The sequence below is a fragment of the Protopterus annectens genome, chromosome 2.part1 (assembly GCF_019279795.1).
Source record: "Protopterus annectens isolate FY-2018-M chromosome 2.part1, PAN1.0, whole genome shotgun sequence".
Taxonomy (NCBI): Eukaryota; Metazoa; Chordata; order Ceratodontiformes; family Protopteridae; genus Protopterus; species Protopterus annectens.
The window spans coordinates 1,386,993,743-1,387,018,299 of record NC_056729.1 but is presented as its reverse complement, the minus strand read 5'-3'; the positions used below and the strand labels follow the sequence as shown (position 1 = coordinate 1,387,018,299).

At 44.7% G+C, this 24,557-nt stretch overlaps 1 protein-coding gene across 1 annotated transcript in view; it reads left to right on the top strand.

The window, feature by feature from the left end:
• The window catches only part of TMEM214 (transmembrane protein 214), a gene marked incomplete in the record, with an annotated part of 1,377,439 nt that overhangs the window by 1,198,193 nt on the left and 154,689 nt on the right, over positions 1–24,557 (top strand). The window contains 1 exon segment of the mRNA XM_044062865.1: positions 15,823–15,919. Coding sequence (XP_043918800.1) covers positions 15,823–15,919 — 97 coding nt within the window.

Sequence of the window (24,557 nt, the reverse complement as noted above, 5' to 3'; positions counted from 1 at the left end):
AGGGCAGAGGCACAAAAACAAATTTCAGATCTCATGGACATGAAAGCTATTCAAGAGGTACCTGCACAAGAACAGGGTCAAGGTTTTTATTCCAGACTATTCCTTGTACCAAGGAAGGGCAAAGATTGGAGACCTATTTTGGACCTGTCCATCCTAAACACATTTTTACTCGTGCCAAAATTTAAGATGCTCACATTACAGCAGCCTTCTTCCCATGCTGGGCAAGGAGTCTTGGCTGCTAACATTGGACCTCAAGGAGGCATACCTGCATGTCCCAGTCAGACAAGATTGCTGAAGATACCTCAGATTTCTTGCAGGTTCAACACATTATCAATTCTCTGCATTGCCCTTTGGCTTATCTACTGCACCCAGAGTGTTCACAAAATGCCTGGCATCAGTAATTGCCTACTGCAGACTTCAAGGGATACAAATATACCCATATTTGGACGACTGCCTGATCCAAGCGGACAGCAAGCACATACTTCTGAAACATCTGGCGTTTGGCGTTTGTAATAATGTTGTTGAATTCTCTGGGATACTCAGTCAACAAAAAGAAATCAAGGCTAATACCCTCTCAAACAATAATTTTCCTGGGTGCCAACTTGGATACAAACACCCAGATGGCCTACCTCACGCCAGAGAAACAAGGGCAACTAACTCAATACTTCAGAAAACTGGCAACTTTCACCAGGCTGACTGCAAGGAAAATCCTGCAGGCTCTGGGATTCATGGCATCTTGCATCCTACTAATCCCATGTGCAAAGCTGCATATGAGGAAACTTCAGTGGTACCTAAAAAACCTATGGTGTCAACACAGCCACAGTTTGGAAACAATAATACCACTGATTCCATGTCTTCAAAAGGAATTTCTGTGGTGGGCTCAAGCATGCCAAAGAAACACAGGTCTCCCATTCTGCAAGCCTCAAGCAAATCAAGTCATCACAACAGACGCCTCGGATTACGCCTGGGGGACGCACATGACAGATCGGTGCATTCAGGGCAGATGTTTCCAAAAAGAAAAGCACCTACACATCAATCAAAAGGAAATGCTAGCAGTAATAAATGCTATTATAGCTTTCAAAGACCTGCTGCATCCAGGCCAGCTATTGATAAGGACAGACAACACCACAGTAATGTGGTACATAAACAAACAGGGAGGAACCCATTCATACCCCCTATGCAGGCTAGCCATGTCTCTTTGGAACATGGCTCTGGAATTGCAAATCGAGCTTCAAGCACAGTTCCTGCCAGGCAAGGAAAACACGCTGGCAGACAACCTAAGCAGAAATATGACAGATCCACATGAATGGAAGTTGCATCCTCAAGTTTTTTCAAAGATAATTCAAGCATGGGGAAGGCCAGACATAGATATTTTTGCCTCCCACAGAAATCACCAATTGACAAAATTCTGTTCAAGGACCTTTCTTCCACAGGCCTGGAAAGTGGGCGCACTCTTTCAGTTGGACAACAATGACAGTTTATGCCTTTCCACCTCTTCCTCTGCTGCCCAAAGTTCTATTAAAAACCAGAGCAGACAGACCAAAGATGATTCTCATTGCTCCAGACTGGCCAAGACAACACTGGTACCCACTCCTGAGGAGCCTGACGCATTCCCCACCATGGATCCTGCCTCTAATGCCTCTTCTACTGACTCAGCACAACTTCAAAACTCTTCACAGTCAGCCGAAAACACTCAATCTAGCCGCATGGAAGATTCCTTAAAATCACAACTGACCCTACTCTCCAAGGAGGTGCAGGATGTCATTTTGGAGGCCAGAAGACCTTCTACTAGAAAAGCCTACTCCGCAAAATGGAAACGGTTTTGTGCTTGGAATGAGAAAAAGGGCCAGAACCCTGGAATACTGAATTTACCTGAAATATTACAGTACCTAGCTGAGATGCTAAGCAGAGGACTTTCATTCTCCTCCATCAAAATCCATGCCTCAGCCATTTCTGCAGAATACAACACTGATCCTCCTTTAATCTCTCACCCCCTCTTAAGACAGTTCCTCAGCGGGGATAAGAATATAAAACCCCCAAGGAAACAACCAGTACCTGCTTGGGACCTCAATTTCATTCTAGAAAAACTGACTTTGCCTCCCTTTGAGCCAGCTGCCTCAACAGACCTGCAATATTTGTCCTGGAAAACAGCCTTCCTGCTGGCTATCACCTCAGCTCGCAGGGTTTCGGAACTACAAGCCCTCATGGTTGTGCAGCCTTTCATCATTTTCCATCAGGACAGAGTTTCCTTACGAACCAATCCTTCCTTTATGCCAAAGGTAGTATCCAGGGTAGCCTTGAATCAGGCTATCCATTTACCTACCTTTTACCCCAATCCTCAAAACAAAGGCGAGAGACTACTACATTCCTTGGACATTCATAGACAGCTACGTTATTATTTGGACAGAACAAAGCCTTTCAGAAAATCAGAGCAACTCTTTGTGTCCTATGCTACAGGAGCTCAAGGGAAGCCTATTTCCAAACAGACAATCTCAAAATGGATAGCCCACTGCATACGCTTTTGTTACTCTTTTCATGGTAAAACTGTACCTGCAGGCATCAGGTCTCACTCCACAAGGGCCACAGCTACCTCTGCAGATTTCCTCAGGGGGGTTCCTACCAAAGATATTTTGGAAGCTGCCACTTGGAATTCTGTGCATACTTTCTCCAAGCACTATCACCTACCATTATACTCCAAATCTAGAGCAGGCTTTGCCACTGCAGTCTTGCAGGGCATCCTGGCTCTTCCTAGTTCCACCTAGTGCCTACCACCCCTTTTTTTGGTATTCTACCCATCTGTTATGACTGCAGCTGTATGCACGATGAACATAGTACAGTTTTGTACCTACCATAAATGTAGATGTTCGAGTGCTAATACAGCTGCAGTCCAGGTTTCCCTCCCTCCTTCCCCTCTGGGACAGGCCTTATGGCTAACCCTTCCTCATACAACCTGATTGGGGTATTCTTTTATGGTGTATTTGCTTGCAACTACTGTTTTTTGATTATACTGCATTGCATTATTACATAAATTTATGTATTGCCTTCCTTCTGGGGGCACCTGACATCTGGGGCAAGAAAAACTGAAGAAAATGGCGTCGGCTGGTTCTTTTATACCCCTGTCGCACTGACGTCAGGGAAGAAGCGACGACATCCGAGGCCGGACCTAGACTTTGGAATTCGGCCGACCGAGGACCTGCCTGACGGCAGGAAAACCCATCTGTTATGACTGCAGCTGTATTAGCACTCAAACATCTACATTTATGGTAGGTACAAAACTGTACTTTTAGGAAATCCACCATCTGTGGGACATCTGCAGTGAGAGCATGCTCTAAATGAAGTAGACTGCCTATGGGAGTAATTTACAGTAACAAAGCTTTGAGAAGTGCAGCTGCAGCTGCTAAGCTGTTTTCTCTGCACTACCTCCAACAGAGTATGAAGGAAAATGAATAGTGTGAGAATACAAGGGTCCTAATTAGCACAAAGGATAGCGTTGTCATATCACAGCAAGAGGTTCCCTGGTTCAGTTCTTGGCTGGGGTGCATCCTGTGCGGAGTCTGCATGTTCTCCCTCTGTTTACATGGGTTTCCTGCAGGTGCTGCATTTTCTTCTTGCATTCCAAAGACATGCAGTAGGTGAATCAGATACTCTAAATTAGCCATAGATGAGAGTGTGCACGGGAGTGTGTGGTATAGAAGAACAACAGAGCGGTAGGGCTAGACACTCTGTAGCGTGAACCTTGGCTCTATATGATTGTCACTGTTGAGGCGACAACCCTGGCCCTATGTCTAAAAATGGGGAAAAGGAGTTATGGATGGTTGGACACAGTTCCTACTTTTGTAACTTCACAAACATTAACAAGTGTTAACTGTGGAAATTGTGATGTGGTAGGTTGGGTCTGATATGCCAGTCCTTAGTGGCATTTTGTAAGGGTGTCTGATAATGTGCTATACTGAGCAACCAGCTACCAAGTTTTCCTGTGTGTCCTTACTGTTGCATTTTCTACTTCATGGGAGGAGTGTTGTGTTATTTTCATAACATTCAGTCTTTGTTTTGCACTTAGTTTAAGAAATGCAGTTTTCACTAAGGATATTGTCCTGTCTTACAGTGACATTACATTGTTAATTGTGGCCTCCAATACCAGAAAAAATTAAATTAAATTGGATTTTATCCTTATTTTCAGTTCGTACTCCTGCAAGGTAAACTCGTACATTTTTTCTACATGGCAGATGTTCTTGTATTTAATCTTTGTAACTTAATCGTGCAGTTCTGTTCTCTGAGAGATGCTTCTGGTGATCAGGACCAGAAACTGATGTTTATGACATGCTAAATGCATCTTTATAACAAGTACAAGAAATATGTGTGGGGGGCACAGCTTTCTTTCAAAGCCATGAGGAGTACTTTCATCATTTCCTTCTGCTAATGCTGCTACTTTGTGTTGGTACACACCAGCCCTTTAATTTCTCTTTCTCAAATACTTAGATGTGCATGTCCTTAAAATTAGATTAGCTAGTAGTTTGCACATGTAACAGAATGACATCAGAGAACTTTGTTTAGCAGCATTTTCATGTAGTGTATTTCCATATGGTATTGTCAGTTTTCTGAGCAGGTGTAAGCTGTTTTCAGTTGTTCACTCTGCCCCATGTCTACCCCATGCTGCTAGCTTTTTCTTTCTTCCCATTAGGGAACCACACCTGTTGTCTTTTACATTAAAGAAAGTTGTCAACTACATTGATCTCCCTGTCTGCTTCAACATTACTGTGTGTGCCGTAAACACTTGAATGTGGAAGATTCTCTGGCCTCTGTGGAAGTATGCTGCTGAAAGCTGCTGTCCCTCGTCAACAGAGTCTGAGGTGTGAACCTAATGTTCAAATTCTGCCTGGACAGGAAATTATATGTTCTTGTACATGACTGTGCTGTTTTTTGGGGATACTAATTTCCTTCCATGCATGCACTACTTAGGCAAATTTGCTGCTCTTGCTGTTCCTAGGTTTGTACTGTAGTTATCTCCATTGTGTCTCCTCTGCAAAGTAACCTTTAGGCTCTTGTAGACAATAGTAATGTCTGTCCTGTGCATAAGCTTATTCTACTATTATTTCCCCAATTTGGATCTTCCCACCCCCACCACCACAAGCACATACAAACATTTTATTTGTTCATTCAGAGCTCTAGGCAATTATTTTGCAAACAGCTGAAGTCGATACACTTTGTAAATTAGGGTCACTTTATGTCAGCATCAACTTAGAGAATGCATCTTAAAGCCAGTGTCTAGACAGATTTTGAGGACAAGTTAAAAACTGGGTGCCTTCCTTACTTCAGATTCTTAGGACAGGTGATCTAAATTTTAGGAGAAGGAATGCGTTAAGTAGCAGTACCTGGGCATTTACAAGATGTCTCTCCACAGAAAAACTGTTTCATAGCTTTAATGAAGCTTGATGTGGGTGTCATTTTAAAATCATTTTGAAATGAATTCCAGATTTGTGGTCACTGAAAAAAGAAAGATGTTCTTCGTGTTTCACTGTTGCAGTCATTACATTTGGGTTGTCTGCCTGCAGGTAGCCCTCAGCCGGCCTGAATGTCAAAGTCTTGGGTCCTGCGTCGAATGCTGTCTCTTCTTCCATGATGTCAGGTCGTCAGGGGTATAAAGCATGCAGCCGATGCCATTACATCAGTCTTTCTTGCCGTGCGATTCCCGAAGCAGAAGCAGTTCGCAAGTGCTGGTCGGCCAACTCCTGAAATTTTCATTTTCGAGTTTCAGAACTGAAGTCTTCAAAAAAGCTAAGTACCCTGTTGGGGATCCTTTTTCTTGCTCTAAACCGATGTCAGTTAAAGTTAACAATTGAATTACCTGTGGAAAGCAAATACCTCATAAAGATTTTCATTCGTACTGCATTCCTTGCTTAGGCCCAGACCACGACATCCCTCGCTGTCAGTTTTGTGCCTTATTCAATCCTCGAACTATTCGTCGTCGGTTCATTTTTGCATCAAACTATTTCGTTACTCGGTTTAATTATCCAGAAATGGCTTCGGTAAGCCATCTGACTAAAACATTCCGAAAAAACGTAAAGATAAAGATAGAGGCAGACCGCATAGGTCCAAAGTTGACGATGCTTCCGTTAAGCTAGTCGCCAGTTCGCCGGTACTCAGTGTGGCGCTTTCGCAGCCCCTGATATCCACTACTTCAGATTCGCAGGCCTCTACTGAGACCCATTCGGAGTCCGGTATGCTGCAAGATGCTTCTTATAGGTTCATAGGTAGGTACTAGTTTATCGGCCCAAGGGCCTATGTAAGCCTACCCAGCAAGGTTTCATAGCTTACGCCACGCAAGAAAGTTATTTTCCTGTGCCACTGTCCAGAAGAGAGACAGAAGTGATCCCCGGGGTGTATTTCCTATTTCCCATCCACTCATCAAGATTTTTATTGAAGAGTGCTAATGAAGAACTTTGCTTGACATAGATGGGTAGTTTGTTCCAGAGTATAGGAAGTCTCTGGGACAGGAATCTATCCCTCCAGCATGTCCTGTTTATTGTGGTGACAAGGTTTAGGTCCCTAGAGCGTGTAGCTCGGACCGATCGGGATTTCTTTAGGTGTAGTATGTCCAACAGCTCTGGGTTTGACATAGCTTTATATGTTAGGCAGAGATCACCACGGAGTAGGCAATATGCTACGGAGTAAAGCTGGAGTTTTTTGAGGTGGTCAGTGTAGGGCATTTGTTTGAGGCCAGTAATCCTCTTTGTGAGGTACTTCTGTGGCCTTTCCAGTTGCTGCAGATATCTTGTGAGGTACATTCCAAAAGGGGCGTTGTACTCTATAATGGGTCTAATGAGTGATGAGTAGAGGGGAACAATGACCTCTCTTTTCCTGGATGAGAACCCTTTTATGATGAGGTGTGCCACATAGAAGGACTTCTTGACTACTGTGGTGATGTGACTATCAAAGGAGAGACTACTGTCCACCTGGGTCCCAAGGTCTCTTATCACGCATTCGGTGTTAAGTAGATTGCTGCCTATGTGGTAGTTCATGGGTACAGAGTTTTTACCAAAGGGGATGACACTGCACTTTTTGGCATTGAGCTTGAAGCCATGGCTCTGACACCAAGCATCTGTCTCAGTGAGGCCCTTCTGTAGGATGTCCACATCATTTGGGGACTTGACTATGGCTCCTAGTTTGCAGTCATCTGTGAACTTAGTTAGCCAGAGGCCTTCTGTGTTAGCCTGTACATCAGAGAAGTAGATACCAAACAGAAGAGGTCCCAGGACGAAACCCTGTGGTACTCCACCTGTCACTGCTTTGAAGTCAGATTTGGAGTCTGCAACTTTTACAGTGTGGGTTCTGTCAGTGACCCAGTTGGCAACCCATCTTGTGACGTAGGGATTTATACCTAGTTTAGTGAGTTTAGCTATAATTCCAGAGTGGGGAATGGTGTTGAAAGCCTTGGCGAGGTCAAGATAGGCTGTGTGAACCACCTTACCCTCATCCACGGCTTTGGTGACTGCCTCAAAGAAGTTGATCAGGTTCAGGAGGCATGATCTGCCTTTCACAAACCCGAACTGGGTGGGATCCAGAGTTTGGAGGTTACCAATGTCTTTGTTTGAGTTCCATGATGATAAGTTCCATGGCCTTGCAGACCAGGCTCGTCAGGCTAATGGGTCGATAGTTCCCGGGATCAGTGGTGGCTCCCCCTTTGTGGAGTGGGATAACTGTTGCTGTGCTCCATTCAGTGGGCACAAAGCCTGATGCAAGGCTATTATTGAACATGGTGCTTAAGTGGGGAAGCCAGTTCATTCTGAAGTTCGTGTAAAACGCAGCCTGGGATGTTGTCCGTTCCCATGGATGCTGTGTTTTTGGCCTTAGAGAGTTCAGCTTTTACCTGTGTATTTGTGATTACAGGGACTCTGCATTCTTCCTGTATAGATATGGGCCCTTTAGGGGGTGAGAGGGGGGTAAAGTTAGCACTGAACCAATCTGCCAGGATGTTGGCAATATCAGTTGGTTCTGTAATTTTCGTGCCTTTGTGCTACAACTCAGAGCAGATCTGGGTGTTGCCATCTAGATTCTTGACATAGCTATAGAATGCTTTGTGGTTGTCCTTGGATTTAGTGGCAATTTTGTTTTCGTAGCTAGCTTTGGAGGATCTTATAAGGGATCTCAACTTCTTACTGAGGCTGACCAGGGAGCTCCTCCACTCATGGGATTTTATTTTTTTTTTGCAACAGTTTCTTCCTTCTGTTGTACAGTTTGTTTATGGCAGGGGACCACCAGATTGACTTTCTTTTTTTTTGGAGGATAGCGTCTTGGTTCTGTTTGGGATAACACGATCCATGCACTCATGTAAGTGCTCATAGAGTGCATTTGTGTGGGATTCAGCAGTTGTTAACTGTATTGTCCATCTGCATGGTTGTCATGAAGTTCGCCACTTCTGTCTTAAGAAGCATGAAGTTTGCTTTGGAGACATTTTTTACTGTGGTTTCCTTAATGGGGGGTGGGGGTGAGATGTGGATATCAAGGGTGATAAGCTTATGGTCTGATCAGACCAAAGAGGAGTTGACTTCAGGTGTGGAGCACCGGTCACTCATGTTGGTAATGACTAGGTCTAGGATATTGTTGCCCCTGGTGGTGGTGTGGATAAGTTGATCCAGGGCATTGGAGTTTATGAATTCCAGAAAGCGTTGAGGTAAGGAGTTGGTACACGAGTATTCCCAGTTAATGGTGGGGTAGTTGAAGTCGCCCATTATTAGGGTGTTTGGTTGAACCCTAATATTTTCCAGTATATCAAGAAAAGAGGAGTGGGAATCCTGGGGCATGGTGAGGGATCTGTAGCAAGCTACAATTTGGATTGCAGTTTTACCCAGAGTTAGTTGCGCTTGGATAACCTCGGATGCATTATGCTGAGCAACTAGCCTGGAGGTGTGGATATCCTTAATGAATATGGACACACCCACACCTTTGGTGTTTCGGTCCAGGTTACATGGCCGAAAAGTGTGGCATGAGTTATAGCCTGGTAGTGCAGGGGTGCTCTCTGGAGCCTTGAACCAGGTCTCAGTCACTGCATAGATATCAGTGTTCTCCATTTTAAGGAGTGCCTCGAGTGAGTGCATTTTGAGATTTAGACTTCTAGCATTGAGTAGCATTACCCTCAGTTTTTGTTTGCCTGTTCCTGTTATGGTGGTGAATTTATTTGAACCCTGCTTAAAAAAGGCACTATAGGGGCAGCAAGATCCTTAGCCAGTATCTGGAATCCCAGGGGCGACAGGTACAGGCCACCTGTGGCAAAGCATCGTGGTCTGTCGACCATGTCATCCCAAGCAGACAGATACTAGATCCCCTTAGAATGACACCAGAAGCTTAGCCAATTGTTGAAGTCAGTCATTTTGTCCTTGTACTACGGTATCATTCTGGGTGATGGCAGAATGCTACTCAGGGCTAGGGTCATACCTGCGTGGGCCACAAGATCGGAGAGCTCTTCCATGTCTCTTTTCATGTAGTCCAGGGAGGTACGTCTCAGGTCATTCACACCAACATGGACAATGACAGAGTCGTATTTGTACTTGTTGTGGAGTGACCTGAGTGTGTGGGTTATGTGGCGGATCCTGGCACCCGATAGGCAGCTGACAGTAACCTTCTCCTTGTTTAGCCTGGTGAGTGGGACATCAGTGTGCCTGACTATAGAGTCACCTATGACTAGTATGTTGGTTACGTTCTTTTGCCTTATTGGCTGTGGTTGAGTGGCACACTGAGTCTGTGGGCTATGTGTCATTTGGGTTGTGTTGGGGGATGGAGGTTGCTTGCGTTTCTGCTTTGGAGGTCTCTGCTGCTTAGACAGATTATTATTGAGAGCCTCCACGAATGTTTTTGTGTTACTGTGTGTGGATTTTGGTGGTGTAGATTTAGTGAGACTGTGATGAGTGTGGTGTGTTGCAAATGTTTACCTTCTCTTCGACTATGGAACCTGCGATTGTGTCTACCTTGGATGTGTCTGAAGCCGCTGTGCAGGCACCAGCTTCTGAGGGTGTATTCAGGCCTATTGACTTGCATTTCAAACCGCCATCTTCTTCTTCAAGGCCTAAAACTCGATCCGTGCCTAGAAAACCGACATCCAAACCGCATGGTCAGGCTCATATGCCTAAAAAACAAATAAGAATGGCTGAAGACCTTATTACCTTAATTAGGGGAAGCCAGCCTTCACCCTCTAAGAGACCTAGAACTGATTTTCCTTCTGAATCTTCTGATCAGGATTCTGAAATTTCTGTTTCTTCTGATTACCAGGATTTGCCCTTATCTACCTATGATGATTCTGATGCAGAGGACTCTCTACCCTCTGCTTCCCCTCTAGAAGATTTTTCTTTTGGTGACACCTTGCACACTCTTAAACAGCATTTCTGCTGGGAAAGCCAGGATTACTCTGACTCCAAAAAGAGGCTTAGGGAATTCTTACTCCTACCTCAACACACGCCTTTAGTTAGCCCTCCTGTCCTGGACATTGTAGATGATGCCTTCTTGGAATCTAGTTTGGCCCCAGACACTTTACCTCCGGCTCCCAGGAAACCTGACAGGTATTACAGAGTACCTGACTCTCACAAGTTCCTCTTCAAGAATCCTACTACGGACCCAGAGACCATTTCACAGGGACCTAAAGGCATTAAGGCTACTACTGACAAAAAACCTTCCCCCTCTGATAGAGATTCCAGGGCCTTGGATAGATGGGGTAAGAAGGTATACACTTCTGCTACTTTGGCCATTAGGGCCTAAAACTGCCAGTTTCATATTTTGAAAGTATCAGCAACATATTACTGGACTACTTAAACAGAAAATGATGTTGATTCCTGACTGTGCTGAAAATAAAGAATTACAGGATTTAATGCATTCTGCTGAACAGGTTGGTAAACATACTTTGCAATGTGGTTTTGAGACTTTAGCAGCATCTTGCAGGGCTGCTGTCACTGGGTCTGTTCTTAGAAGACATGCTTGGCTTAAGGAGCAAAATTTGCCAGATTGTGTTAAAGCTAAATTACTGGATGCTCCCTTAAACGAAGACCGCCTGTTTGTCAATAAAGCAGAAGTACTTAAAAAGATGGAGGAAAAAGCTAAATCTATGCAAACTGTTAAAGATTTCCTGCAAGTACAGCCTCCCAGATTTAGTAGGCATTGGCCTTCTAAGAATTGGTCCTTTCCTGTCTCTTTCAGGCCTTCTCAGTCCAAACCCAGGAACTGCAGACCACCTAGGCTACAGTCTCAAGGTACTCACAGGCCTAAGCAGTGGGGGGGCTCCCACTTCCAAAGCTGGAAGTAGTAAGACACCCACCTATGGAAAACTGTCACCATAACTTAACCTTAAACCTTCCAAGCCCTGCTCAACTGCCTGCTCCTTTAGGAGGAAAGATCGTCCTGCATGCAAAAAACTGGGAACTCATTATCCAGGACAAATGGGTTTTAAATATAGTTTCCCAAGGATAGAAATTCCACTTCCACACCTTACCAACCCCAAACGGTTGGCCAGACCTTCCACCAAATCAGTGGGCAAGAGGCTCAACAGCAGGTTCTTTCTCTCCTAAGTATCAGGGCTATTCAACCTGTCCTAGCAGAAGAAAGGGGGCAAGGTTTTTACTCAAGACTTTTTGTGGTACTCAGAAAAGGCAGCTCCTGGCATTCTAGCCTGGACCTCTCTATTCTAAATACCTTTTTGGTAATCCCAAAATTCAAAATGCTAACTCTTCATCAGCTGCTGCCTATGCTAGGCAAAGATGCCTGGTTGGCAACCTTGGACTTTAAAGGAAGCTTACCTGCACATTCCAATAAGGGAATCCTGCAGGAAATACCTACGCTTCAGTTCTCTGCACTTCCCTTTGGCTTATCTACTGCACCCATGGAATTCACAATGTGCCTAGCTCCAGTCATTGTATTTTGCAGGCAAAGAAATATTCAAATATACACATACCTGGGCGATTGTCTAATTCAGGCAGAAAGCCAGGACATCCTACTAAATCATCTGGCATTTGTAAAGAAACTGCTAACCTCACTGGGATACACCATAAACTAAAAGAAATCTCATCTAGTACCCTGCCAAGAAATTGTATTCCTGGGAGCAAGCTTGAACACAACTTCCCCGATGGCTTACCTCACGCCAGAGAGAAGTTTGACAACCCACTTCAAACTACTTGCCACAAAGACCTGGCTATCTGCAAGGAAAATCCTGCAAACCCTGGGGTTCATGGCCTCTTGCATCCTACTAATTCCATATGCAAGACTGCATATGAGGAAACTACAATGATATCTAAAAAGCCTATGGTGTCAACATTCTCAGGACCTGTAATCAATGATTTCTATCATTTTTTGCATAAAGACAGAGTTCCTTTGGTGGGCAGAGGCCTGCTACCACAACAAGGGACTGCCATTCACTCTACCCCCTGCCGCCCAAACCCTAACAGACTCATCAGACTATGCATGGGGGGCTCACCTGGCAGGGAAGTGCATTTAGGGCAAATGGAACCCAAGTCAAATGCACCTGCATATCAATGAAAAAGAAATGTTAGCTGTACAGAATTCTCTGACAGCCTTCAAGGACCACATTCTTCCAGGACAATTATTGGTAAAGACAGACAACTCCACTGTTATGTGGTACATAAACAAGCAGGGGGGAACCCATTCAGACCCTCTCTGCAGACTAGCCATGGCTCTGTGGAACACAGCCTTGAGCTACCAAGTGCACCTACAAGCTCAATTCCTGCCAGGCAAGCTAAATTCACTAGCAGACGACCTAAGAAGAAATCTCATGTACCCACACGAGTGGAAACTTAAACCAAAGATATTCAACATTTTGAGAAACAAATGGGGGAGCCCAGAGATAGACCTGTTTGCCTCCCCTCAGAACTACCAATTGGACAAATTCTGCACAAGGACTCCCCACAGACAAGATTGGAAAGTGGATGCCCTGTCCTTCACCTGGGAAAGCCTCTCAGTTTATGCCTTTCCCCTTCTGCCTCTCCTCTCGAAAGTTCTGCTAAAGATCAAACAGGACAAACCAAGGACAATACTGATTGCACCAGACTGGCCACGCCAGCACTGGTACCCCCTCATGCACAGTATGTCACTGCTGGAACCATGACACCTGCCTCAGACCCCTACCCTGCTGTCCCAACAGGAGGACCAGATTCTGCACATCCAGCTTCAAACCCTGAACCTTGCAGCCTGGCTAATTACCTGAGCTCTCCAGTAGCATCCCTCAGTAAGCAGGTGCTAGATGTCATTCTGGAGGCAAGGAGGCCTAGTACTAGAAAATCCTATGCTGAAAAGTGGAAAAGATACTGTTCCTGGAGCCAGACTCAGGGGATGGGCACAACAGTGCCCAGCTTACCGCTTATTCTTCATTACTTAACAGAGATGCTCCACAGGGCCTTTCCTTCTCATCAATTAAAATTCATGCCTCAGCCATTTCAGCACATTATAATACTGAGCCACCCCTCTTCTCTCACCCCATGCTGAAACAATTCCTCAGAGGGGCCAACATTTTAAGACCACCCAGGAGAGCCCCCTACTCCAGCCTGGGACCTTAACTTTGTATTGGAAAAGCTCACTCTACCTCCTTTTGATCCAGCTGCAACTGCAGAGTTGAAATTCCTTTCTTGGAAAACAGCCTTCCTTCTAGCCATCACTTCAGCAAGAAAGTGTCTGAATTACAGGCCCTCATGGCAGTGGAGCCCTTCATCATATTCCATGCAGGCAGTGTGTCCCTCAGGACCAATTCTTCCTTTATGCCCAAGGTGGTATCCAGTGTGGCCCTTAATCAGTCCATTCATTCGCCAACCTTCTTTCCTAATCCACAAAACAAAGGAGAACGAATACTGCACTCTTTGGACGTGTATAGACAACTTAGATTTTATTTGGACAGGACTAAGCCTCTCAGAAAAACTGAAAGCTGCTAGTTACCTTTGCTGCAGGGGCAGAGGCGAAGGCCATTTCAAAGCAAACCATTTCTAAGTGGATAGGCCATTGCATTCATTTCTGCTGTAAGCACCATGGAAAACCTACCCCACTGGGGATAAGATCACATTCCACCAGGGCTGCATCTACTTCTACAGCCTTTTTCAGAGGTGTGCCTACCAGGGACATCCTAGAAGCTGCTACCTGGAGCTCTGTACAGGTCTATATTATAAGATTGAAGTCTAAAAACTTTGAATGTTATAATATCGAACCCATTCAATCGAAACACCAGAAAACCGAACAGTCAGAATAACTAATTTTTTCCCAGGGAAAAAATTTGCTGTTCTGACATACATACAACTCAAGCACACCAAAATAAATAATCCACACACATACAGTTCACGAAACCCTACACTGAACCAGACATGTACACCACTCGCTACCCACTTACCTTAACCCAACCCTAACCCTAAGGTCCCTAACTATTGCGCATTCACCTTACCCGCTCCCTAACCCTAACTCACCTACCCCACCCTAACCCTCGCGTCCACACAATCGCACATTTACCTGGCCCACGCCCTAACCCTAACTCACTTAACCCGCCCCTAACCCTAAAGTCTGTCACTACCGCACACTCACCCGCGCCCTAACCCTAAAGTCCCTAACTACTCACTTACCTTTACCCGGTCCGTAACCATCGAACCAGACTTACCTGAACCCAATCCGTAACCTCCGTTCGCTCACTTCCCTTAACCCGGTCCGTAACTATCGCACCACAGTGCTGTAAATAGCGAAGCCACGGAACGGACCACCAAAATCTTACCCTAGGTAAAATTACGATGTTCCGAGGCTTCGCTATTGTCAGCTTTCGCTCTAAAGGGTTCAATATTATAACATTCGAAGTTTTAAAACTTCGATGTTATAATATAGACCCACTCTGTACATACTGTCATCAAGCATTACCACTTGCCTATTTTTTCTAAATCCAGAGCTGGTTTTGCCACTGCAGTATTGCAGGGCTTAATAGCTGGTCCTAATGCTCTCTAACTGCCGCCTCCCTTCCTTAGCTTTGGGAATCTACCCAAATGTAATGAATGCAACACTGAAACACGAAGAACATAGTACAGTTGTGTACACTTCCCATAAATGTAGATGTTTGAGTGTATTCACTGTTGCTGTCCTGGTTACCCTCCCTCCAGCCCCCTGACTTCTCTTGGCTATACCTTTCTTCTTGTTTAGTGTATTTCAGCTTTCTGGTGTATTTGCTTTTTGTTGGAGGTGTAACCTTATGTAGAATTGCTTCCCATTATGGGGGCACCTGACATCTGGGGCAAGAAAAACTGATGTAATGGTGTTGGCTGCATGCTTTATACCCCAGACGACCTGACGTCATGGAAGAAGAGACAGCATCTGACGCAGGACCCAAGTCTTTGCTATTCAGGCCGGCTGAGGGCTTACCTGCAGGCAGATAACCCAAATGTAATGACTGCAACAGTGAATGCACTCTAACATCTACATTTATGGTAAGTGTACACAACTGTACTTTCTTGCTCTGGAAGTCAAGATTGATACTTAGTACAGTACATCCTAATGTTGCAGATACCTTAACTGCTGTGTTCACCCCAGTTGAACATAAAAGTGAAAGAAAACTTAGTACTGCAGAGAGCATTTTACTGCTCAGTTGAGATTTGCAACATTGCTTATAGGTTATCAACTCGAGTTAGGTGCGAGGTGTTTAGGTATGAGGAATGCAAGTAGCATGGTAAGCGCCATTTAATTAACCCCTTTGCTCAAATCCCTTTCATTCTGAACAGAAAGCTGAGAAATGGAATGGATTATTGCATATTTGACTATTGTAAAAAAATGATTGACAGGAACTGTAATCAAATTTTTTTTTTTTTTTTTAAGCCTCTTCCTCTGCCCATGTCCTGCAGCAGTCAGGTATTATGTCCATCTCACAGCAGGCCTGGAGCAAGGTTTCTCATTACTCTTTAGAGGGATACAGGTCAGTATAATTTTTTTATATCTTTAGATGTGTAATCTGTCACACATGCATTTTGATTTCCCCAGACTGATTGCTTCATTCCACAGCTCTGGTCTTGTTTTGGAGGGTCTTCTGCAGTGTGATAAACACTTTGATAAGTCTTTCTGCTGTGTCAGGTCGTGCATTATGCTGTTTCACCTATGCTGACAGAAACACAAGCACCCAGGATCTGCAGATCTTCATTGTGTTTCACTCTTGCAGTAACAAAATTATGGGATATCCTTGCCATGGTCGTTCTTTGTCAGACCAAATATCAGAGATTCATCTCCTCCTCCTTGGCCTGCAGACTTCCTTTGCCTGATGTCTGGATGGATGCCTAGGTATACGTGTCATCGGCCAATACAATGTTTTCAGTTCTTTCTTGGCATCTGAACCCATAGTATCCTGTTTGTAGAGTGCATCAGTTGGTCTGTGCTAAAGATCTTCCAAAGTTAGACCCCAATGGGTAACTATTTCTTGTTTATGTTGAATTGCATAATTTGATGTTCTGTAAGAGAAATACATGGCTAGAGTATAGAAATCAAATTCCACATGTCATGTTCTCCTGGGCCTGGAGTATTAAGTGTAGAGCTGAGTTGCTGGCTCTATTCTTAGACAAAAAATGAGCAATATTAGAGGTATTTGTGCAGTATGGCATCCACTAGTTGTGCCGATTTCAGCCCCTCTTGTAGATAGAGAGAAGTGTGCAAAGCATGGTGGGGTAGCAGATGACAGTGTTTCGTCATCCACCCAGACTCGCAATTGAAGCTGGAGAGCAGACACTTTTGTAGTTCCCTCTGGAGAGTGAGCATTTTGCTGAGGCCTTTACTGAGACCAAGGGTAATCTTTGGAGTCTGATATGCCTGCAAGCTCCCTCAGTGTCCACATAAGTTGAAGGACTTGGGCTGTTGGTTGGGTACATGGTCGCTTCCAACTCCCGCACTTGGTGTTCTGCGGAGGGGGGATTCCCCCTAGTTATTGCTACTTTCTAAGCCTTCTGGCTCTCAGGCCTACCAGCAGGACCTACTCTGACTGGCTAAGGTTTTCATGCAGATTTTGAGATCGAAGCAGCACAGCCCCTGCTGTAGGATCATCTCTTGAGAAAAGAAAGAACATCCTCCTCCCTAGGATTCTGCTGAATCCCATGACTCTAATGAATTGACATATTTTGACTTAATTTCTGGTGGTTCATATGATGATTCAGAGTCCAATGAAAATTTTCCCTCTGCTTCACTACCTAAGAATTTTACCTTTTGGGAAATGCTCCATAAAATGAGGGAGTAATTCCACTGGGAAACTCAGGACTACCCTGAATCTAAGAGGAGGGTTAGAATTTGTAAAACTCCCTGTGCATAAACCTCTGACCATTCCTTCCATACTGGAGGGTAGTGGGTTATGTCATACTTGACCTTTCCCTGTAGCATGACTCCCAACCACCTATTCCCAGGAAACCAGGCCATTTTTCCAGGGATATGGTTTCTCATGAGCACCTGTTTGGAAATCCTGTGTAGAACTGGAGGTGGTGGCAGCATTTCTTGGAACCCTTTGCTAAATGTAAAAGAAGAGCCCTTGATAGATTTGGCAAAAAAACTGTAAACCTTTGCCACCCTGGAGATGAGCACTCTCAGTTGCCAGGACCGTATGGTTAAGTTCCAGGAAACTTTTGGTCCAAGCAGAGGAAAAACTGGAAGGAAATGGAGGACAGAGCTTTCTGCAAAAAATTGTGGATCTCTGCAACTCTTGTTGCCAAGTTGCTAAACAATTTTTTACATTGTAGATCTGATGTCTTATTTGTCTGTTCCACAACAGATTGATCTGTGATCCAATATTAGATCTGTCCTTGGCCATTCTGGTAGACTTTACACTGTGACGTAGTTACCATTGGCACAAGCAGGTCTTGTTGTGGATAATTGCTCTTTTTGATAATATTTCTATTCTGTTTGAATAATCTCTGGGAACCTCTAACTTCCTCCCCTATAGTTTAAAAAAACAGGACTTTTTATTCCATCCCTTTTATTGAGTGCTTTGCTTCCTTTGGTATAGTGGTTTTGGTCATTATGCCGTTGTGTTTCTTCTGTGTTGTTACCTAGGTCTGGTACTTCATTTTTGCCATTGCTGGTATTAGGCATTTCTGGTTTTATATTTAGGTATTCATATTGCCATTGTTGGTATTGTACTTGCTTTCTTTATCTTTTCCAGTGGTTATTTTCCCTATTATGTCTGAGAAGCCAAACCACAGGTTTTATGCATGCGGGCGCAAAATTCCAAATTTGGACAGTCAATTCTGTGCGTTTATCTTGCCCTGGGACCAGGTCATTTAAATGCTGAATTGTGGTATTTGTGCTAGCTTCAATCATACAGCACTGATTGAAAGGAAGAATAAGTTAATTTTGAAAGGCGTCCTTCCTTCATCATCTTCGTCTGTTTCAGGAGCCCCATCCTCTTCCAAAATGTCTTCAGGAAAGGCAGCAGACAAAAGTAAAGAATCAAGGAAGTGCTCCTCTGATCACGTTTCTCCTGCAGCTTCTTCGGGCGCAGCTGTGCCGTAGAAAATTTCATAAACGGACCCATCAATTTCCTCTGCTCTTACTCTGACTAAATCCAAGCCTTCAGATCGCCCACTCTCTTGGATCTGACGCCTCAGGCTCCTGCTAAATTTTATCTAAAACTAGTGACTTCTAGGATTCACTCTCCCTTCCGTCAGGACGTACCTGGAAGAGAGTATCTGGTCCACTTTTGACATATTCTTTCCTCAGGTCATCTAGGAGTGTAACAGAAGCAGATGTGGATAGGATGATGAGAACATTTCTCAGAACCCAGATTCAGTTGGTTGTTGTTCTAGGCTCTGATGGGATCCGTGAGCCTACCCACTATACAACACCAGCCTTTGATTCCTACTTCGATCTGCCGAGTGGTTTCGGAGACTTAGGACCCGAGACTTCTGAGCTTGTCTGTGTTGCAATAAACACCTTCTCTGCCCCAGATGGGTACGACTTTGTCAGATCCAGAAGGGTCATGGAGTCGTAGAGTCCACACCAGATTCAGGGGGGCTTGGCTTTATTCCAATGTTCTCTGACCCGTCCCTTCCTCATGGAACCTCAGCAGTAGACAACTCGGTTCTGACCTTTGCGTCAAGGCTGGAGACGGTGGGATCAGGTTTTGTCCTACACAGGTTTCTGCTGGGTTCTCTTATGGCCTCAGATTTCAGTGTAATGGAAAGAGCCTTCTCCACCTTGGTGAAAAAGAAATCCTTCCCCCCTCCTCGGGTCCACCCCATGCTCAGATGTCTACTATGGATGCTGGGTCTTTCCATGCTTTCCCTTTGGGACTGCTGGTCCAGTCAAGTCTCAAGACTGCCTTCATTCAGGACTCTGGAACTTCAAATCCTTACTGGAACCTACCAAAGGTGAGCCACCTCCGAGTCGAACATGTAAGAGGAGCTCCTTAGACTGTCCACCAGATATTTTAACCAAAGACGCAGAAGGGGAAGGTGAACCAGGTCACCCCTTGAGAACATCTCATTCGGTGAAATACTCGAACTTTTGAGTCAGAAAAGTGGTTGGTCTTCTGATCCCCCTTCCTAAGAGAAGTCAGTGTTCCTTGAGGTTTTTGGAGCCGCCATTATCTGGCACATCATGTGAAGAGATTTCAGAGGAAGTTGATCAAACAAGTTTCCAACACCTCTCTGAAGAAGTTCACTTGGCATTAAATGTGAATGAAAGCGCTAACACAACTTGTTGGTGTCTCGTATTTTGGCTGTGATTTGGGCTGGAAGCGTTTTGGTTTTTGTGTTTTATCAAGTTTCCAACACCCTTTTGGGGTCCATGTCTGCAGAAGACAAGAAGACTGTTTCATCGCAACTGGTCACTCTCCAATTTCTCTGATTTTTCATGCCCCAGAGGGAGCTTCTAGAGCTGCAGGTTCAGGAATAACCATTAGAAGGTATGCCTGGATGCTCCTTTGCGATTCTGCATAGCCGTTCAAGTCTTAATTTATCAATGCCTCCTTTGATGGATCCAGCTTATTCATCCCAGAGGTGAAGGAGACTCTCGCTAGGAGTGAACAAGATGGGAAGACTTTATCTGCCATGGGAATCCATGTTTCTACCCCTTAAATCATTCCCTCCAGTACAGCTCTTTTGAGTGTGTACCTTTAACTCTCAATGGGTGTGGCTTAAGCCTTTAAAAACTGGCATTATCTCCTTAGTTATAACAAATACTCATTGACAGAGGTCAAATATCAGTGCAGTTGTGTTTGCCATCATGTATGCTTCAAGATAAAATATTCTGATGCCCTGTATGTAGCACGGTTTTGGTGTTATTAATGAAAATATTAAAAAGTATTATTTGACGCCTAGAGGCACATTAGGAGGTAACTGCAGAAACACCTGGAGGAGCACTCGAACCTTCTAGAAACAGAGGTGGCAGAAAGATGTGGTTCAGAAAGACACAAGGTTCTTCCCAAGAATACTCCTATGGAGAAAGATCCCCTCTCAGCAGAGGGGGGAGCTTTAATGGAAGATGCTTCCCCCTGTGGCAGTTGTGGCCTGCAACACCAGGCCTTCAGAGCTCCTTTCTCGGAGAAGCCATTTCAGCATCCTTAAAGGGTCATCCGACTGCTGCACTCTGGAGGCAGTCAGGGGATCTTATCCCTGCACCTAGAAGCCTGGATAGCCATCACCAAAGATACCAGGGTCCAGAATGTAATATCCAGAGGCTATTGCATACTATTTTTCTTCTTCCTCCAGAACTCTGCAACAGAAGTGTTCCACCCAGTCAGAAGAAAGCAGCAGCTATAGAAAAACTGCTAAAGAAAAGGAGTCATCCAACCTGTCCCACTAGACCAATAAGGATTCTTTTTAGTGCCAAAGATGACAGGGGGATCTAAGACCAATTCTCGATCTCTACGATCTAAACCAGTTCATGAAATACTTGAAGTTCTGGATGGGTAATGGTTCAGTCCATCCTGCCACTGTTTAAGAAAGGAGAATTGGATGTGATCCATAGACCTCCAGGATGTGTATTATCATATTAAAATGCACCATCACTTCAGGAGATACCCACACTTCCAGCTGGGAGCCAGTCACTACCAGTTCAGAACACCACCCCTTGGTCTCAGTACAGCCGCGAGTATGTTCACCAATTGCATGGCAGTGGATGTGGCTCACCTGACACTGCACAGATAGGGTGGGGGGGATTACTTGGGAAGGACAGTTCAAGGCAGTTGGTCACAGATAGTGGGCTATCTTCACATCAGTATCCTAGAAATGATAGCAGTACTATTGGTGTTGCAGACTTTTCAAGGTGTTCTTCCTCTAGGAATGATTGCAATTCAGACAGACAAACCTGTAAGTAGAGAGGGACCCTATCCTATCCCCTATGTCAAGAGACAATGAGAGTTTGGCAATGGGTGGTCTGTTCTGTCTGCTTTCTCTGGGAAATGCATGTTCCAGGACAAACCAGTGCGCTAGCGGACAAATTGAGCAGATCCATCCCTCATGAGTCATCTTTCAGTCAGTCTGTCAGCGGTGGAAATTATATTTCACTGATGGGGTCAACTGTGTTGCAACCTCTTTGCTTCTCCCATCAATACCACATGCTTTCTGGGACCACGTAACTTGAACTTTGCCCTGATCCTCCCGGAGGAGGAGTCGCCGAGAGACTCTAGTTTGATTGGTCCTCCAGACTATTGTACTCCTTTCCTCCCACTCCTCTCATCCCCAAGTTTATTCAGAAAGCATTGCAGTGGAAAAGCAAGGTTATTGTCCTTGCCCCATTGTGGCCACATCGTGTGGTTTCTCTTCCTGTGGCCTCACCTAGTTCACCCTCCATGGGTGCTGGATCCTGTTCAGGACCTTCTCTCTCACCCATTCAGTTTGCCTCACCTGGACATTCAGTCCTTCAAATTGACCTCATGATTTCTCATGCAGTGATAGCTAGAAACTTGAGACTGATGTCCTGTGTTCATCACCTTATGTCATCCCAGAAAGCTTCTACCAGATTTGTAAGAGCAAGTGGAAAAAATTTCTATTTGGACCCATCAGAGAGCCCTTTTCAGCACTTACTCCAGCAATTCTTGATTTTCTAGCTTCCATCTTCAACAGTGGGGCTAGTTATTCAACAGTTAAGGTGCAAATGGCTGCCATCTCAAATTTTCTTCTAGGTGACAACCACACTTCTCTAGCTTCTTTGAATTTGTGTAAAGCTTTTCTTAAGGGTATTTTTCAGCTTCATCCTCCTAAGGACCCTATCCCTCCATGGGACCTTACAGTTGTCCTTTATGGTTTGACTCAGCCAACCTTCAGCCAGGGAAGAATTAGTTTTTGCCATTGAAAACACTTTTCCTGGTTGCCATTACGTCAGCTAGATGGATATCTGAGCTTCCGGCACTTTCTCCCCAGCTGCCTTGCCTGATTTTTCATAAGGATAGAGTATCGCTGTGGACTAGCTTTTCCTTTCTTCCTGCCTATAGTGGTGTCAGAAGCTAATCTTAGTCAGTTAACCTACTAGTATTCTTTCCATATGTTTCCAACAAGAGAGAATACATGCTTCATTTATTGGATGTTCGACAGTTCAGATTGTATATTCTCAGAAGTGAACACCAAAGAAAATAAGTACAACTGTTTATATCCTTTTCCAAGACTAAGCTGGGCAAAGCATTAACAAAAGTAACCTTATCCAGATGACTCTCTGATTACATTGCTTTTATTTACAAGAGTAAAGGTTTATCTTTACCCAAACATCCTAAAGCACGGTTCACCAGATCTATAGCCACATCATCTGCCTTTTGGTCCAAAGCATCCATAGAAGACATCTGTGCAGCTGCTATATGGTTCAGTGTGTGTACTAATTGGACATCTTATAGGAATAGGGCAGCTTTCGGCTGTGCTGTACTCTGGAATATCTTTCTTTGACGACTGCCCAAGATTACTGTAACTGGGGGCATTGTTGTTTTTTTCATCCATTCCTCAACTGATGGAATAGGTTAATTTGAAGTTATTCAATCTCGCTGTTTGTTCTTTACACGTGGGTTCAGAGCCGATCCATCAGCTCCGAGTCGGCCGCTTTCCAAGCGCAAGATCTTTGAGTAGCTTGAGGCACAGTACCTATCCCATGATGCTCTCCTACCAACCCCAGATCTAGTTTGCCGCTGCAATGGATAGCACGATCTTCGGAGGAAGCTCGGGCCAGTAACCTTTTTTTCTTCTTAGAAGAATATATAATTACTTATTTAGCTATCAGGGATTTGATATTTTTAATATTTCTCGTAATTGTTGTTCAGTGAGTTAACTGTATATTATTTTTTGTCTTTCTAATTCGGAGCGGTTGCTCCTAGGCCTTTAGCCTTTCTTTAGTTGTGTTTTACTTGACAGGGCTCTGTCAAATTTAATTCCCTATCCCCTCCTAGTTCATAGGTGCTTAGATTTGTTGTATCTGAATGTTTTTCTGTCAAGACCTTATAAAATAGTTCTTGTAGTCAATTGCAGTTCAGGGATCTGAACTTTCCAGGAGTTCTTAGCGTTTTTTTGATATTATTGACATTGACATTATTGTTGATCAGGGATCTGATATTTGTGTGTTTTCTTTGATATCCTGTCTGAGAAACAAAAGTCAGGATTTAAGAGGTGTGACTGTCGACAGAAGATGTCCATAACTGATAACCACGTTTCGTGTGTGTACTGCTTGGGTCCACTGCATTTGCAAGAGGATTGCTCTATCTGCCATTCCTTCAGTGGCAGAGTTTTGTTAGAAAGGCAAAGGAAATTGGTGGATAAAGGGCTGTTGAAGCCAGACTTTCAAGAAGCATTAGACAAGACTGACCAGACCTCCAAGTCCTCGAAGGGGTCGAAGTCTTCTAAGGTGTCATCAGAGCACAAATCTTCTGCTCCAAGCACCTCTGGGAAGACTCGGTCGCCGGCTTTGCAGCCTTCGGAGCCATGCACCAAAATCTTACCTTGGAGCCAAATCACAGTGTTGGAGCCGGTGTCGGAAGTTTTAAAGTCCCTGATCCTTAGGTCGGTGGCTTTTTTTGGCTCCTTCAACCCGTTCTTCCGGTACCCTTTCTGACATCGATGTGGACCTCATGGTGCAGAGGCTTTTGGAGAACCTGGCCCTGGCCAAATTGCTTTCAGATTTGACCCAACTGGCTTTGAAGCCAACAACCCCCCCCCCCCGCCACAATTTCTGCTCCTCTTCCCAGGCCAGTTGAGCCTTCAGAGCCGGAAAGAGGGGATATGATAGTGGTGGAACCCTCGGAGCCGATGTCCGTTCCAGTGCCCTCGGCCCCGTCGACCTTGACTTCTTCGGTTCCGATCGAAGAGTCTCGGAGCCGACACTCTCTCGCTGGTTCTGGGGGTGAGAGTTGAACCGACGCTTCGGTTCCGACTCTCCCTCTCAGGGCTTCGACACAGATGAGCTCAGCTCTGTCCTCTGGTTTGGAGCCCGTGGTCTCGGCCCCTGGAAGGTTGCCATATTCTTCGGAACCGGCGGACTCTTTGGTTCGGAAAACCGGTGCCTTTGATGCCATGAGGAGGGTCATGTTTGCAAAGACTCTTACCTCTTCGGATCTTTCCTCTTCCTCCCCTAAAGGGCCACATTCTGTCCCTACACCGCAGGTCCCT